General features: G+C 39.2%; 1 protein-coding gene across 4 annotated transcripts in view; it reads right to left on the bottom strand.

The window, feature by feature from the left end:
- LOC108706636 (testican-3) overlaps positions 1-17,077 on the bottom strand; it is a 124,381-nt gene that overhangs the window by 38,179 nt on the left and 69,125 nt on the right. For all 4 annotated transcript variants that reach the window (XM_041579527.1, XM_018243223.2, XM_041579528.1 and 1 more), the window contains one exon: positions 5,146-5,260. In XM_041579527.1, the coding sequence (XP_041435461.1) occupies positions 5,146-5,260 (115 nt within the window). The remainder of the gene's footprint in view (positions 1-5,145; positions 5,261-17,077) is intronic.

The raw sequence follows: 17,077 nt of genomic DNA, 5'->3' as shown, positions 1-17,077 counted from the left end.
AGGGTACAGCGCACACCTGGGGCTGCAAAGAGCCATTTCCTACTCTTGAAGCACACATGAATTGAATTGAGTAAGACTAACACTCAGATGTAACTGCTCCATGTACTGCATGTGCTATTCTACTGCTAGACTAGTGCAAAGCACTACTGCCAAGATGAAAGGTGACAAGGAACAGTAAAGGATTCTCATACAACAGCATGTAAATAAATTATCATTAGCATATGTTAATGGTCACTTCTCAATGATGGAGTGATGTGCAGCAACAAGGAAGCAGTGCAAATGAAATCACCACATGTGGTCCTGCCTGAGATAAACATTTTGAGCAAAAGTTATCTATTGCTTGTATCTATTATTTCTCTAGTTAGAAGACATTTTCAATTTCAATTGTGACAAACTACAAAAATTGCACACTAACATTTTGAAAAAGATACTTGAGGTGAAATATTGTTCTGAATGCCAGTGGGAAAAGGGGACTGAAAAATGTACAACCTGGGAACCATTTCTAGTGTTATGCTGTTTGATCACTCAGGTTACAGCACATCCCAGACCATAAAACTATGGAAAATGCATATAATCAAAACCTATTTTCAGGATGAGTATGTTTTACATTTTTCTCCAGAAGACTTAATTATTTAATATTCTACCTTGAGGCCCAAAGGTATATTATCTGATATCACATCAAGTTACATTTGCAATACAGTATGTGATTATTGCATTTTAGTAGAAAGTAAAACCTCTCAAAAATTGTTGAGCTTTTGCAAAATTATGTTCTTCAAGTTTTCCTCTTTTAATTTTCCGATGTTCTAGCGTTAGTCTTAATGGCATATACCACTGACTAAGTTCTATTGACCTTTTTTATAGGGATGTAGCGAACTGCCGTTTATGTGTTCGCGAACGCCGTTCGCGAACACCGGCAAAAATGCGAACAGTTCGCGAACAGTTCGCGAACTTCGAACATCCGCAAAATCGTTCGATTCGAACGATCGAAGGATTTTAATCGTTCGATCGAAGGATTTTCGTTCGAATCGAACGATCGAAACCATTCGATCGAATGATTTCATTCAATCGAATGGCTTTGATCGTTCGATTCGAACGAAAATCCTTCGATTTTAGCGGTCGAAGGAATCGAATGGTCGAATGGTCAAACGATTTTTGTTCGAATCGAACGCGAACACATATTGGCGAACGTCGCGCGACGTTCGCGAACATTCGGCGGACGCGAACAGTCGAAGTTCGCGCGAACTAGTTCGCCGGCGAACAGTTCGCTACATCCCTACTTTTTTATAACTATGTATTTTTAGAGCACCAACATATTCTGCAGCGCTGTAAGATAAATGTGTTTATACAAAGAAGTCACATGAATTACATACATAGAACATACAGAGTTACATACATCATGACCAATACCTGTATAAAAAGTGAGGAATGCCCGAGCAAAAGAGCTAACAATCTAAAGGGGAAGGGAATGAGACACAAAGTGTGGGAGTGGGCAAGATCAGAATTAAGTACGTGAGAGATGTAGCCTATGGTATTACATTTGGTAGCTAAACAGAGTGAGGGTAGGCTTCTTTACATAAGTGTGTGCAGCCCCTGCAAAGTCTTGAATACAATCATGAGAGGAGGTAAGTAGGGATGGGTGTAAAAACTAGCAAAATGGTAAAAAAAATTGCGAAAGGCATTCACGCAACAATTTTTATACCTGTGACTGTTTTGTCAAAATGTATTAAAGTCAATGGGAGTCCAAATAATTTTGAAACGTGTCAATTTTTATGCTCCTGCCAATTTTGAATTTTGGGCAGCGAAAGACAGAAATTGGCTGTGAATCCATGCCTGGCGAATAAATTCGCCCATCACTAGAGGTAATGAGAGGAGAGTGGACGAACAGGTCAGTAGAGGAGCATAGTAAGCTATGAGTTCAGAGATGTAGGGTGGGGCATAGTTGTGAAGTACTCTAAATGTCCGGGTCATTAATTTGAATTTTTTTCTATAAGGCAGCTAAAGCCTGTGCAGGGATTGGCAGAGTGGCATGGCAGAAGAGGAGCAGTTGCTGAGGTGTATAAGCCTATTCATTGTCGACTGGAGGGGAAGGCCAATTAATAGAGCATTACAGTAGTCTAGACGTGATATGATGAGAGAGTGAATAAGAATTTTGGCAGCATCGTGGGTGTTAAATTATCATATTTTGGATATGTTCCTTAGGTGAAAGTGACATGATTTAATAAGAGACTGGATAGGAGGCGTGAAGGACAGGGCAAAATCTAGGATAACTCCAAGGCACTGGGGAAGATGGGATGATATTAAAATTGTTAGCTATGATAGATACTTCTGGGATGTTACAGGTGTCAGTTGGAAAAAAGAGAACCATTTCCGTTTTAGAGAGGTTTAATTTAAGGTAGCATTGCAACATCCAAGTAGAGATGGACAGGCAGGAGGAGACCCGAGTTAGGAGTTCTGGGTTCAGATCAGGAAAGGAGAGATAGATCTGAGCATTGTCAGCAAAGAGGTGGTATTGGAAACCGTACAAGAAAATAATAAGGGGCCCAGGACAGAGCCTTGAGGAAGAGGTAGGGAAAAAAATGCTACTCCATTGTAGGAGACACTGAAGGAATGATTAGTGAGGTAAAAAGAGAACCAGGACAGGGCCATGTCACAAAAGCCAAGTGAATGGACGGATTGAAGAATAAAAGGATTATCTACAGTGTCAAATGCAGCTGAAAGATCGAGCAGTATTGGTAATGAGAAGTGGTTGTTGGCTTTAGCTGTTAAAAGATCGTAAATTAGTTGGGTTAGGGCAGATTCTTAATTTTAACATGGGGTTAACTAAGTTGAATGTAAAAAAATTCAGTGGTTTATACCTTCCAAATTAATTTTGCTTGCCTCGTATTATGAAGGATTATATATATGTCTTCACTTGTGTGCAAACAGCTAAATGTGTTTGAGCAGTTACTTTGACCTGACCAAAAAGGCCTTTCAAAGTGTGTAGAATGTGAGAGGATACACAGAAGCAAGTTGACATAAATACATTTACACACATTTATCTGTTCTAAATGCAAATGATAGACTCATTCATCTATCTCACAAGTTAGCATCAGCTGCTCCCATATGCATGTCCCTTCACTTGCTCCCAATCTCTAGTGATGAGTGAATAAATTCACCAGGCATGGAAAAACTAATAAGGAAGAGAGTATAGAGGAGAATAAGTCAGCATGCACCTTCCACGTCAAAAACAAACCATGCAGTTAGGGAAAATTTTCACCTGCAGCAAAATCCAAAAGCATACTGAAAGAAGCCAACATTATTGTGCTCCACTCTGGGAGAACAATGATTTATTTCTATAGGAGCAAGAAATAAATTAAGAAGCCATGAATCAAAGTTTAAAAACATGGCATGGTGCTCTAATATCAGAAGAGCCATTTTCTATCTGACTCCTCAAAAATGACCAGAGGTCACTAGTGGTGGAACTACCGGGGGAGCAGGGGGTGCGAGCAGGCCAGGGCCGCACCCCCTAAGTGCCCCCCGGCAGCATGCGCGCCACTAAAATTCGGGCCGAAAATCTCGTATGGAGGGGGGCCTGGCTGCGCATCACGCACCAGGGCCCGCCCCCCTCTAGTTACGTTTCTGGAGGGCACTTGTCTGCTTTACATTCTGTGACAACAGTTGAGAGATGTTTAGTTGAGACCTGCTTTTGCATCTCCTCCACCACTTTCACTGACGCAACAATCCACCTTTTCAGTTCTTCTTGCAACTCTAATGTATTCCCTGGTATTTAAGCATGTTATCATCGATAATCTATTCTGGCATAAACCTCTGACTTTGCAGTTAAATAAAACAGTTATAGCATCTAGTATACATAAAACTCATTATCTATTATCTAGAAAACTCTAAAATACTGAAATGCCATTTCTCATAGAGTGCTATATCAGCAAACATTTCTTATTGAGGTCCAATTTCTGTTTTCTATGTAATAAGAAAACAGTACCTTGTGCTTGTCGATAACTAAACTATCATAAATCCATGTTGGTGGAAAAAAAAGAACCCATTGCTTGATTTAATGTTCAAATGTTTTATGAAGCTTTAAGGCATGGTGCTCCAAATCACAAAAATACCCTTTAGAAAACTCAAAGTCCCAAAATTTCCATAAAGTAAATCCCACACCTGAAATTATTAAGTTGCATAATTAAAAATGTAAATATACAAATGTGGAACAAGTTCAACCTCTTAACTTCTCAATCACCCCTCACAAAATACCCTCACTACTTTATAATCCATCTTGTTCCTTATAGCCACAGTTTGGCTTCCATCTTCCCCAGAATATATTGACCACAGCTAAAGTCTTAACTTTTTATACAACAAAAACAAAAAAAAGCTGCAAAATTTCAAACATCTCATAACAAAAGCATTCTACAAGAAAGGGGGTCATAACCTCAATTTAATTAAAAGCTACTCCTCATTTTCTCATATTCAGAACTGTAGTTGAAGGAGAAGGAATGGAATTTAAACTTAGGTGCCAAATGTTAGGAACCCTCAAGTGATTGTATCTACTTACCTGACACCCTGGGCTGGTGCTCCTATCAGCAGCATGGGGTTCTTCCATAGAGCACCACAGAGCGATTGTCTTTACTTCTCTTTTCAAATTTCCCAGGGGAGATGCATGAGCAGTAGAACGAAATATTTTTGTTAAAGTTCGACTTTTCGTACTACTGCGCATGAGCTGCCACGAGAAGACAGAAGAAGCAGGAAGATGATCGCTCTGTGGTGCTCTATGGAAGAACCCAGGGCTGTTGCAGGTTTCTGCTGATAGTAGCACCGGTCCGGGGTGTCAGGTAAGTAAATAACATCACTTGGGGTGCCTAACTTTTGGCACCATCAAGTTTAACAAAACTTTCCTTCTCCTTTAAAGGAGCCTCTTCAGGTAAATCAGTCATTAGGGACAACTTGCCTTTTTTGTGTTTAGTTGTATCAGATACTCTTTTTTTAACTTCTCATGTGCTCCCAAATAATAAATATGATCACCACTTTTTAATGTAAAGTACAAATTAATGCCAACTATTCAGTAGCAATTTCAAGGTATATAGGCAATTGTAAATCAAATCAATCTTCAGCATTGTAATCCAACGGAAATGATGATGTAAAAAAAATCCATACCTATGTGTGAGTCTTCTGTGACTGATGCACACAGCAGTCTCTTGATCTTGAGCAATGCAAACTTTATGACGACTGCATTTTACTTTTAAACATGGATCTTTAGTTGGATCTAGGGCTGAAAAAAAAAAGAGACATTTTCTAAATAATTTACTATTTACATATTTTTGGTCTTTTGAAGTGCATTATTTTACCATACATACATATACAGGATTAAGAGTAACAAAATATTAATATGCAGCAATATGGGGTACTGATGGTAATGCAGTAAACAATTTAGGAAGAATAGCAGAATAGTTAAGGTTCCTTCACTGGAGAAACCCATAGGTCTACTCTATTCATATTCCACAACTTCATAAATAAAGCCAGTCCTACATCTATTTGGATATTAACAGTAGCCCAGTCATCGTCTATGGACAATAAAGAGCAAAAACAGCTTTAGTTCAGGGATGACTGCCATGTCACATTGCTCTTCAGGATTATATGGCTTCTCTTAGTCGTACGACTTCAGATCCAACCTTAATCCAGTACATCTGCCAGCTCATTCTTCTTGCCAATTACAAGGATTAAGTTGGCTGTTAAACTGAGCTTCATGAGTCTCTGCTTGTAAAATTATTTTTAGAAAGAAAGCTAAAAGTTTATTTGCACTCCACAAATATATTACTGTAGAAAAAAATGTGTTACATTTAAATAAAATGATTATTTGCAATGTATATTAAGTAATTAATTTGCATTTATTTATGAAACTACAATATCTTGGAAATGTTGATAATGCATAGCAACAGTGCTTCTGTTTATGTTTGTCACTCTGATCTTGGGCTAAAATTATAAACACATTACACAGTTGCCTAGAAGCCAATGCTCATAGAAGGATTGCCCATGTCTAACTTCTAGATAGGGATGCACCGAATCCAGGTTTCGGTTTGGTATTCGGCCAGGATTCAGCCTTTTTCAGCAGGATTCGGATTCGGCCGAATCCTTCTGCCAGGCCGAACTGAATCCGAATCCTAATTTGCATATGCAGGGAGGGAGGGAAATCACGTGACTTTTTGTCAGAAAACAAGGAAGTAAAAATAAATTTCCCATTCCCACCCCTAATTTGCATATGCAAATGAGGGTTCGGATTCGGTTCGGTATTCGGCTGAATCTTTCACAAGGGATTCGGGGGTTCTGCTGAATCCAAAATAGTGGATTCTGTGCATCCCTACTTCTAGATGATCTAAAAAAAGGAAAAAGCAATTTGCAATCAAATCAATCCCTGTATCAACGTTGTATTAAGTTTAAAACTCAGTAACAATGTACCGTCTAACTTGAGAAAAATGAATTCAACCTTTTTTTGAAACTAACATATCTGCCAGTACAACCTCTTCAGGGAGAGACTTTGACTCCCACTCCCACTGTAAACCAGTTGAAACCACCTTTCTTCTTATGACAAGGGATGCTCTCATCTAATCTCAAAAGATTTAGTAGGGAAATTCATACTCATTTATATTCATATAGATTATTTTCCACTTAAAAGTCTGTTCTACAATCCCATTTTGGATAGTCTTCCTATCGTGTTAAAGGAATTGTACAGTGTAAAAATAAAAACTGGGTAAATAGATAGGCTGTGCAAAATAAAAAATGTTTCTAATATAGTTAGTTGGCAAAAATGTAATGTATAAAGGCTGGAGTGATTTAATGTATAACATGTCAGTCTTAACACTACTTCCTGCTTTTCAGCTCTCTTGGTTTACACTGACTGGTTACCCTGGTTACCAGGCAGTAACAAATCAGAGGCTTGAGGGGGGGCCACATGGATCATATCTGTTGCTTTTGAATCTGAGCTGAATGCTGAGGATCAATTACAAACTCACTGAACAGAAATGTACCATGTGGCCCCCCTTCAAGTCGCTGACTAGCTCAGAGTTATAGAGCTGAAAAGCAGGAAGTTGGATTCTGGCTGTTTTATTAGACATCTGTTCACTCCAGCCTTTATACATTACATTTTTGGCTAACTAACTATATTAGAAACATTTTTTATTTTGCACAGCCTGTCTATTTACCCAGTTTTTATTTTCACACTGAACTGTTCCTTTAAGTGTGAATTTCAATGCTCTTTTTCAAAGTATTTGTTGTTCTTTGGACTTTTTATATTTTTTGTTATCTCCCTTCCAAGACCACATAATCTGATTCTGGGGTTTTACCAGTGTTTTGTAAAGTAGACAACCTAACCTATCCTAAACATCCCTTTTAGAACAGAACTATATCTTGTTGATTCATACTGGTACTGCTTGCTGTAACTTAATAAAATATCTACATGTTCTGCTAGGTCTTTCTCTGTCCATCTTTCTCTCCATCCAAAATTCATAACCTAACACTCATTAACACTGAATTTAATTTGCCATTTACATAGTTAAGGTTGAGTTGAAAAAAGACCAAAGTCCATTAAGTTCATACCCTCCAAATGAACCCCAATGGATATACAGACACACATTTATACTGACTTATCTGTACACACACTAAGGGGGTTATTTATCAAGGTCCGAATTTATCTCAATATCGACTGCTACAAACTCCGAACTAACCCGCTCTGGTTTTCAACGCTTATTCATTATTATATTTTCCAGAAAATTTGCTTTGAGAGAAAAGCTCAGATTTTCAAGATATTTTCGTGAATTTTCCCCGAAATCTCTGAATTTTTCTGAGTTTTCACCCGAAAGCTCCGAAAACAACGTGAAATTGCCCGAAACCCAGACACAACCAAAAATAAATGGGACTGTTCCCATTGACTTTTATGCAACCTCGACAGGTTTGAGATGCCGTGTTTTTATATTTGGGCTTTTTAGCCCTCGGGGTTTAATAAATAGAATCTGGCAGGGCATTTCACAACCTCACTGCCCTCACCGCGAAGAGCCACCTACACTGCTTTAAGTGAAAGGTCTGTTCCTCTAGTCTAAAGGGGTGGTCTCCGCTATCTGTCTATAATGTCCTTTAATGTACTTGTAAAGAGTAATCCTGTCCACTTGCAAACCTTTTGTTGTGAGAACACGAAATGCGTAAGGCTGTTATCCACACTTGTACTTCCATAAAGACCTTTTTTACTACTACTGCCTAGAGGATTGTTCTTTGAGTGCCTACCCTACAAACAATATGGTGATGACCAGGCCCGGACTGAGAATTAAAAAAGGCCCTGGCATTTCAGGTACACAGAGGCCCAATCAGCCCACAAAAAGGCCCAATCAGTCCCCACCAGCCCACTAAATACTGACTTTCTATGGGACCTTATAGCAGCCCCTCTGGCATTTGCCAGAACCCACAGATTGCCAGTCCGGGCCTGGTGATGACGCTCCCTTATGCTGAAGGTCTGGGGCAGAGCACCTGGGCCTCCTCGCTTACGTGGTGAGTCTCTTTGAAATTAAATATTTGTAATGCAACCAGTCTTTGTTTCTATCTGCCAGACAGTCCTCTATTCAAGTACAAATATTATGTTCCAGATCGATATTCCTTAATTCAGCCAGTAACCTTCTGTGTGGTATTTGTATCAAATGCTTTAGCAAAATCTAAGTAGATTACATCCACTAACAATGTTGAGGTTCTTGCTCACTTCCTCATAAAAGGTAATTGAATTAGTCTGGCATTTAACATCAAATATCACCAGTTTGTCAAGATCATCTCGCAAGGATGCCAAATGGATTTATTTGTTTTGAAAATTATATGTCAATGGCAAACACAGAATCCTATCCTGCTTAGAAAATCATTGCCAATTACCCTCTGTGCATGCTCCTTTAAGTAGTTCAGCATCACAGACAAACAGATCTTTTATAAAGCACATATTTATGGGGAATTGTATCAAATGCCCAGACAATTTTTAAGTTACATGTAATGCCACCCCCACTGGCCAAATTCCTACATCATAAAAAAGCAAGTAAATCATGTTAATTTTTTAAAACATAATTTTGAAGCAAACATTCAAATAAAAATGTCAAATGTACAGGGCTATAACTGCCAAGTTGAGACCGCAAAGCCCTTTTAAGTATCAGGATATTGGCTTTCCACCATTTTAATGGGACCATACCAAATGAAACAGAACCTAATACTTATGGGTGCATGTCATCGATCCCCAAAGCTTTGTCCAAATCAACTTTGTTTAATGTTTCATGTCGTATGTCAGCCACTGCCAGTTTATTGGAACTTTCAGTACTATTACAATGTCAATATTTAACTTAACACTGGCTCTTCCAATTTTATATGCTGCAGAAAAAAAAATTAAATACATGCAAAATATTTCCATTTTTAATGGAGCCACACTCTCAACCCTCAATTATATTTTTTGCTGTTGGTAAACTCTTTCAATGGCTGACATAACAAGCATCTAGTGTATTATGGTAAATTCACTTTATTTTACCGGGGTAATACTGATGGAAAAAAATATGTTTTCCTGTAATAAATGTTACCAGACTTGACAGTATTTAGTATTATTAACTTACCCAAAAGGATGTATATTTGCAACCAAAAAAGACAGACTATCCGACTATTTTAAGGCTGAAGGCTAGAGCAAATGAATCTGAATGTAATGTTTGAAATAACAATGTCATTAAAAAAGACTGATTGTTTGTCCTATACTTGATTGTATAAAAAAACCCAGAAAAGCGTGGCCATCTTTTTTCCAAGATATTAAATCCTATGTTGAACTGAGGCACCAATACATCTGGAAACAGTTGCACATGCCAATGTCACCAGCACACAAAGTATTCTGAAAAAATGATAAGCATTTTGAAGAAAATATATAATTATATAGTTTAAACAATGTTAAAAAATAAATCCGTTACTATGCTGCTGAATAACTTTTTCCTTCCTGAAACATGTTGATTACCAGTGCAAAATTTGTTGTATTTGCTCTTTGGGCAAATGAACGAAAAGATACGATTTGTGGTCCTATTTATTAAACCTTGAATTTTTCCAGTTGAGTTTTTAACCCTTTCCCTGCCAGCCGTTTTGTCCTAGATGCGAACATCTACTGCCAAGCAGTTTTTAGATATTTTGCACTCTTTCACTTTAAGGGCCTTTCCTGGGGTGGTCTTTTAGTTAACCCAGGAAAACAATATATTGTTTTTTTCAGGACAACCTGAACTTTCACAATATGCAAGAATTTTGGTGTAATTCTACTTCTCTAAAAAAATATTGGATTCTAAGTGTCAAATAAAATGAAAAAAATCATGTTGCACGAAGAACAATCACATATATCAGAAACATCATTCATTTTACGTACGAGAACACAGCTGATTTAGAAAGGTCTATGTCTCCTGAACGCGACAATACCAAATATATATAGTTTTATGGAGATTTCTCACTTGTATAGCTCAAAATCTACAAGCAGTACACAACCAAATTTCCAAAGCAACACTCCCCAAACGGCATACTTTTGATTTCAAGGCCAAACATTCCACTAACAGTAGGTTTACCCAAGAAAACTACCCATTACTAGAAAGAACAGATTCTGGTGAATCAAAAATGGGTAGAAATATCTTTGTACTCCAAACCACCAAGTTGCAATTGTTTCCTAAAGTTATAGTGTTTTATAGAAATTGGTGAATTTTTTGAAAAATGACCTCAAAGCTTCCACTCTACAGCAACATATCTCCCACACATCATTAGGTATCAATGTAAAACACCCCAAATATAAAATCCTGGGTCCACTGAACAGTTTGATGCCCAATATGAATAGATGTACCCAAGCACGTGGCATAGGAGGCCCCAAAAGGAAGACCCCCCGTTTGTTCTGTAATTTCAGATACTGCAAAATCAACACATTTACATTGTTTTGGGGGGCGGCAAAGGTAGAAAACCGTACGTTCACCCCAGAAAACCATATATTTTCGGAAAGTACACATTCCCCTGAATCTAAATTGGGTATGCATGTATTTGTACTCCAAAGTACCAAGCCGCAAATCATTCCTAAATTTGGTGATTTAGGTGACATTTCCAAAAATCACCTCAAAATATCTACTCTGCAGCATCGTATTACCCACATACTTTTAGGTATCAAGACAAATCACCCCAAATATGAAAGCCTAGGGTCCTCTGAACAGTTTGATGCCCAATATGTATAGGTGTACCCAAGCATGTGGCATATAGGGGCCCTAAAAGGAAGACCCCCATATAGTCTGACATTTCAGGTACTGCAAAATCAACACATTTACATTGTTTTGGGGGGGCAAAAGTAGAAAACAGTAAGTTCACCCCAGAAAAGCATATATTTTCGGAAAGTACACATTCCCACGAATTCAAATTGGGTATGCATGTCTTTCTACGCCAAAGTACCAAGCCGCAAATCATTCCTAAATTTGGTGATTTTGGTGACATTTCCAAAAATCACCTCAAAATATCTACCCTGCAGCATCGTATTACCCACATACTTTTAGGTATCAAGAGAAATCACCCCAAATATGAAAGCCTAGGGTCCTCTGAACAGTTTGATGCCCAATATGTATAGGTGTACCCAAGCACGTGGCATACAGGGGCCCCAAAAGGAAGACCCCCATATAGTCTGTCATTTCAGGTACTGCAAAATCAACACATTTACATCGTTAGGGGGGGGGCAAAAGTAGAAAACAGTAAGTTCACCCCAGAAAACCATATATTTTCGGAAAGTACACATTCCAACGAATCCAAATTGGGTATGCATGTCTTTCTACGCCAAAGTACCAAGCCGCAAACCATTCCTAAATTTGGTGCTTTAGGTGACATTTCCAAAAATCACCTCAAAATATCTACCCTGCAGCATCGTATTACCCACATACTTTTAGGTATCAAGACAAATCACCCCAAATATGAAAGCCTAGGGTCCTCTGAACAATTTGATGCCCGATATGTATAGGTGTACCCAAGCACGTGGCATACAGGGGCCCCAAAAGGAAGACCCCCATATAGTCTGTCATTTCAGGTACTGCAAAATCAACACATTTACATCGATTTGGGGGGGGCAAAAGTAGAAAACAGTAAGTTCACCCCAGAAAACCATATATTTTCGGAAAGTACACATTCCAACGAATCCAAATTGGGTATGCATGTCTTTCTACGCCAAAGTACCAAGCCGCAAATCATTCCTAAATTTGGTGATTTAGGTGACATTTCCAAAAATCACCTCAAAATATATACCCTGCAGCATCGTATTACACACATACTTTTAGGTATCAAGACAAATCACCCCAAATATGAAAGCCTAGGGTCCTCTGAACAGTTTGATGCCCAATATGTATAGGTGTACCCAAGCATGTGGCATATAGGGGCCCTAAAATGAAGACCCCCATATAGTCTGTCATTTCAGGTACTGCAAAATCAACACATTTACATCGATTTGGGGGGGGCAAAAGTAGAAAACAGTAAGTTCACCCCAGAAAACCATATATTTTCGGAAAGTACACATTCCAACGAATCCAAATTGGGTATGCATGTCTTTCTACGCCAAAGTACCAAGCCGCAAACCATTCCTAAATTTGGTGCTTTAGGTGACATTTCCAAAAATCACCTCAAAATATCTACCCTGCAGCATCGTATTACCCACATACTTTTAGGTATCAAGACAAATCACCCCAAATATGAAAGCCTAGGGTCCTCTGAACAGTTTGATGCCCGATATGTATAGGTGTACCCAAGCACGTGGCATACAGGGGCCCCAAAAGGAAGACCCCCATATAGTCTGTCATTTCAGGTACTGCAAAATCAACACATTTACATCGATTTGGGGGGGGCAAAAGTAGAAAACAGTAAGTTCACCCCAGAAAACCATATATTTTCGGAAAGTACACATTCCAACGAATCCAAATTGGGTATGCATGTCTTTCTACGCCAAAGTACCAAGCCGCAAATCATTCCTAAATTTGGTGATTTAGGTGACATTTCCAAAAATCACCTCAAAATATCTACCCTGCAGCATCGTATTACACACATACTTTTAGGTATCAAGACAAATCACCCCAAATATGAAAGCCTAGGGTCCTCTGAACAGTTTGATGCCCAATATGTATAGGTGTACCCAAGCATGTGGCATATAGGGGCCCTAAAATGAAGACCCCCATATAGTCTGTCATTTCAGGTACTGCAAAATCAACACATTTACATCGATTTGGGGGGGGGCAAAAGTAGAAAACAGTAAGTTCACCCCAGAAAACCATATATTTTCGGAAAGTACACATTCCAACGAATCCAAATTGGGTATGCATGTCTTTCTACGCCAAAGTACCAAGCCGCAAATCATTCCTAAATTTGGTGATTTAGGTGACATTTCCAAAAATCACCTCAAAATATCTACTCTGCAGCATCGTATTACCCACATACTTTTAGGTATCAAGAGAAATCATCCCAAATATGAAAGCCTAGGGTCCTCTGAACAGTTTGATGCCCAATATGTATAGGTGTACCCAAGCACGTGGCATATAGGGGCCCTAAAATGAAGACCCCCCCTTGTATGTTCTGTCATTTCAGGTACTGCAAAATCAACACATTTACATCGTTTTGGGGGGGGCAAAGGTAGAAAAAAGTAAGTTCACCCCAGAAAACCATATATTTTCGGAAAGTACACATTCCCACGAATCTAAATTGGGTATGCATGTCTTTCTACTACAAAGTACCAAGCCGCAAACCATTCCTAAATTTGGTGATTTTGGGGACATTTCCAAAAATGACTTCAAAATTTCGACCCTGCAGCATCGTATTACCCACATACTTTTAGGTATCAAGACAAATCACCCCAAATATGAAAGCCTGGGGTCCTCTGAACAGTTTGATGCCCAATATGTATAGGTGTACCCAAGCACGTGGCGTATAGGGGCCCCAAAACGAAGACCCCCATATGGTCTGTCATTTCAGGTACTGCAAAATCAACACATTTACATTGTTTTGAGGGGGGCAAATGTAGAAAAAAGTAAGTTCACCCCAGAAAACCATATATTTTCGGAAAGTACACATTCCCACGGATCTAAATTGGGTATGCATGTCTTTGTACTCCAAAGTACCAAGCCGCAAACCATTCCTAAATTTGGTGATTTTGGGGACATTTCCAAAAATGACTTCAAAATTTCGACCCTGCAGCATCGTATTACCCACATACTTTTAGGTATCAAGACAAATCACCCCAAATATGAAAGCCTGGGGTCCTCTGAACAGTTTGATGCCCAATATGTATAGGTGTACCCAAGCACGTGGCGTATAGGGGCCCCAAAACGAAGACCCCCATATGGTCTGTCATTTCAGGTACTGCAAAATCAACACATTTACATTGTTTTGAGGGGGGCAAATGTAGAAAAAAGTAAGTTCACCCCAGAAAACCATATATTTTCGGAAAGTACACATTCCCACGGATCTAAATTGGGTATGCATGTCTTTGTACTCCAAAGTACCAAGCCGCAAACCATTCCTAAATTTGGTGATTTTGGGGACATTTCCAAAAATGACTTCAAAATTTCGACCCTGCAGCATTGTATTACCCACATACTTTTAGGTATCAAGACAAATCACCCCAAATATGAAAGCCTGGGGTCCTCTGAACAGTTTGATGCCCAATATGTATAGGTGTACCCAAGTACGTGGCGTATAGGGGCCCCAAAACAAAGACCCCCATATGGTCTGTCATTTCAGGTACTGCAAAATCAACACATTTACATTGTTTTGGGGGGGGCAAAGGTAGAAAAAAGTGCGTTCACCCCATAAAACCATATATTTTTGGAAAGTACACATTCCTGCGAATCCAAATTGGGTATGCATGTCTTTGTACTCCAAAGTACCAAGTCGCAAGCCTTTCCTAAATTTGGCGATAAAAGCAACTGTTTTTACATTTCTGAAAATCGCCTAAAAATATTGCAATTGGCCGCATTTATCTCACCCAATTTCTTACATACAATTGTAAAACACCATAAATATTGATGCCAAGGGTCTACTGAACAGTTTGATGCCCAATATGCATAGCTTTACCAAAGTGTGTGGTGTGTACGGACCCAAAATGAAAAATGAGCATTTGAATTTTCACGCCGGCCAACTCAGCTGCTGAAAAGAGAGCCCCAACTGTGCGTTATGTGCCGTAAGAGCCCCAAACTGTAAAAAAAACCAAGAAAACCATATATTTTTGGAAAGTACATATTCTGACGGATCAAACAAAGTAAAATATATCTTTCTATACCAAAGCACCAAACAGCAAAACTATACTAAAGATACATAAGCAAAACAGAACAGAATATTCAATAAAAAAAATCACAGAAAAAGCGAAAATGATAAAATGACAGCAAATAAATATAATTATGCAGGTGTATACTCTTGCAAAGGTGTGTGTATATATGTGAGTATTGGTGTGGGTATATGGGTGTACAAATATACAAATATAGTGGGGGAAAGAAGTGAGAAATTGATAAAAGTAAAAAAAAAAAAACAAGTTTGATAAAAACAAAGTGTAATAAAGTAAATTTTGTACCTGGGGATAGGCAAAGTCTCCCCCTCTTGAACACAACTGGAGGTCCGCAGCAGGAAGGCTCCCAGGCAGATCAGCACCAGCAGAGAAGAAGGGGGGCGGTGCTGAGAGGCAGGATTTTTTACCCCAGAAGCAGCCACGTGTCAGCTGACGTTGGCGCTGCTTGGGGGTCACGTGGGGGAATGATCGTGGGGCCAGCAGGCGACTGAGGACCCGGAGCTCGTTGCCTAAGGGGCTGGCAAGTGATCTGCGGCTTTTCCCAGCAGCGCGAGCCGCAGATCACAGAAGAAAAGAAAAGTGCCTTGAAATCCGACACGGTTAGTGTTTGGGTAGTCGGCGGATCTTGGGGTCGGGTGGGGGGTCGATCGGTGGGGCCAGCAGGGGATCGAGGACCGGGTGCGCGTTGCCTAGGGGGTTGCAAAGTGATCTGCGGCTGTTTCCTTCCCCTGCGAGCCGCAGATCACTTTAGAAAGCAGGAAATACCAAACAACGTACAAGGTACGTGTTTGGCAGTCTGAGCCCTTGCCTGCCAGAACGTACAGCGTACGTGCTTGGCAGGCAAAGGGTTAAGGGGAAAAAAACACATTTTTAGAAGAAAAAAAACATGAATTTTTTGAGATTTATTATGCTCCAAAGCTGCTAATAATCCGAAAATACAAATCCGAAAATAGTCCAGCTAAAACCTGTCGAAGTCACGTAAAAGTCAATAGCAAATGTGCCTTTAACAATTTCAAGATGTTTCTTGCTTTCATGATCTTCAAGGTATTTGGGCTGGTTTTTGTTCACACATGATTTTGTACCAACTTTTTCCTGCACTGACTTTTTCGATCAGATTTATTGGTAAATAAAGGGGATTCAGTTTTGGGACTTTGGTCAAATTTTATTATTATAGTGAGAAAAGTTGAGTTTTAGTAAATACCCCCCTTTGAGTTGTGATGTGGGACATCTGTAGAAAGCACCTTCTGTAATGCAGAGAAAGATCAGAAAATCAGAGAAAGATTACTTACCCAGGATGGAATAGGCAGATTCGTTTCTTTTTTGAACACTTTCACTTTTGTGATTTATTATATATTGTGCCCCTTTAGACAATTATAACCAATCAAAAAGTTCAATATACCGTATATACTCGAGTATAAGCCGACCCGAGTATAAGCCGAGGTACCTAATTTTACCTATGAAAACTGGGAAAACTTATTGACTCTAGTATAAGCCTAGACACAACTACAGCCCTGTCTCCCAGCAGCGCACATTCTGCCAAAGCGACCCCCCCAGCGATCAACCGGACTTCTTTGCAAAGTTGATGGTGACAGAGAATTGCCAAACGGATTACTGTGTGCATTGTCCCACTACCATGTGCAGAGGGTGCTGTTTGATATTGCCATCACTGTTAATCTTTCATATAACCAACAGAGGGCGCTGTTTGATATTGCAGTCACTGTTAATCTTTCGTATAACCAACAGAGGGTGCTTTGTGATATTGCAGTCACTGTTATT

The sequence above is a fragment of the Xenopus laevis genome, chromosome 1S, assembly GCF_017654675.1.
Source record: "Xenopus laevis strain J_2021 chromosome 1S, Xenopus_laevis_v10.1, whole genome shotgun sequence".
NCBI classification, from domain to species: domain Eukaryota; kingdom Metazoa; phylum Chordata; class Amphibia; order Anura; family Pipidae; genus Xenopus; species Xenopus laevis.
Note: the sequence above shows the minus strand (reverse complement) of the source record. Positions and strands in the feature narration are given on the sequence as shown.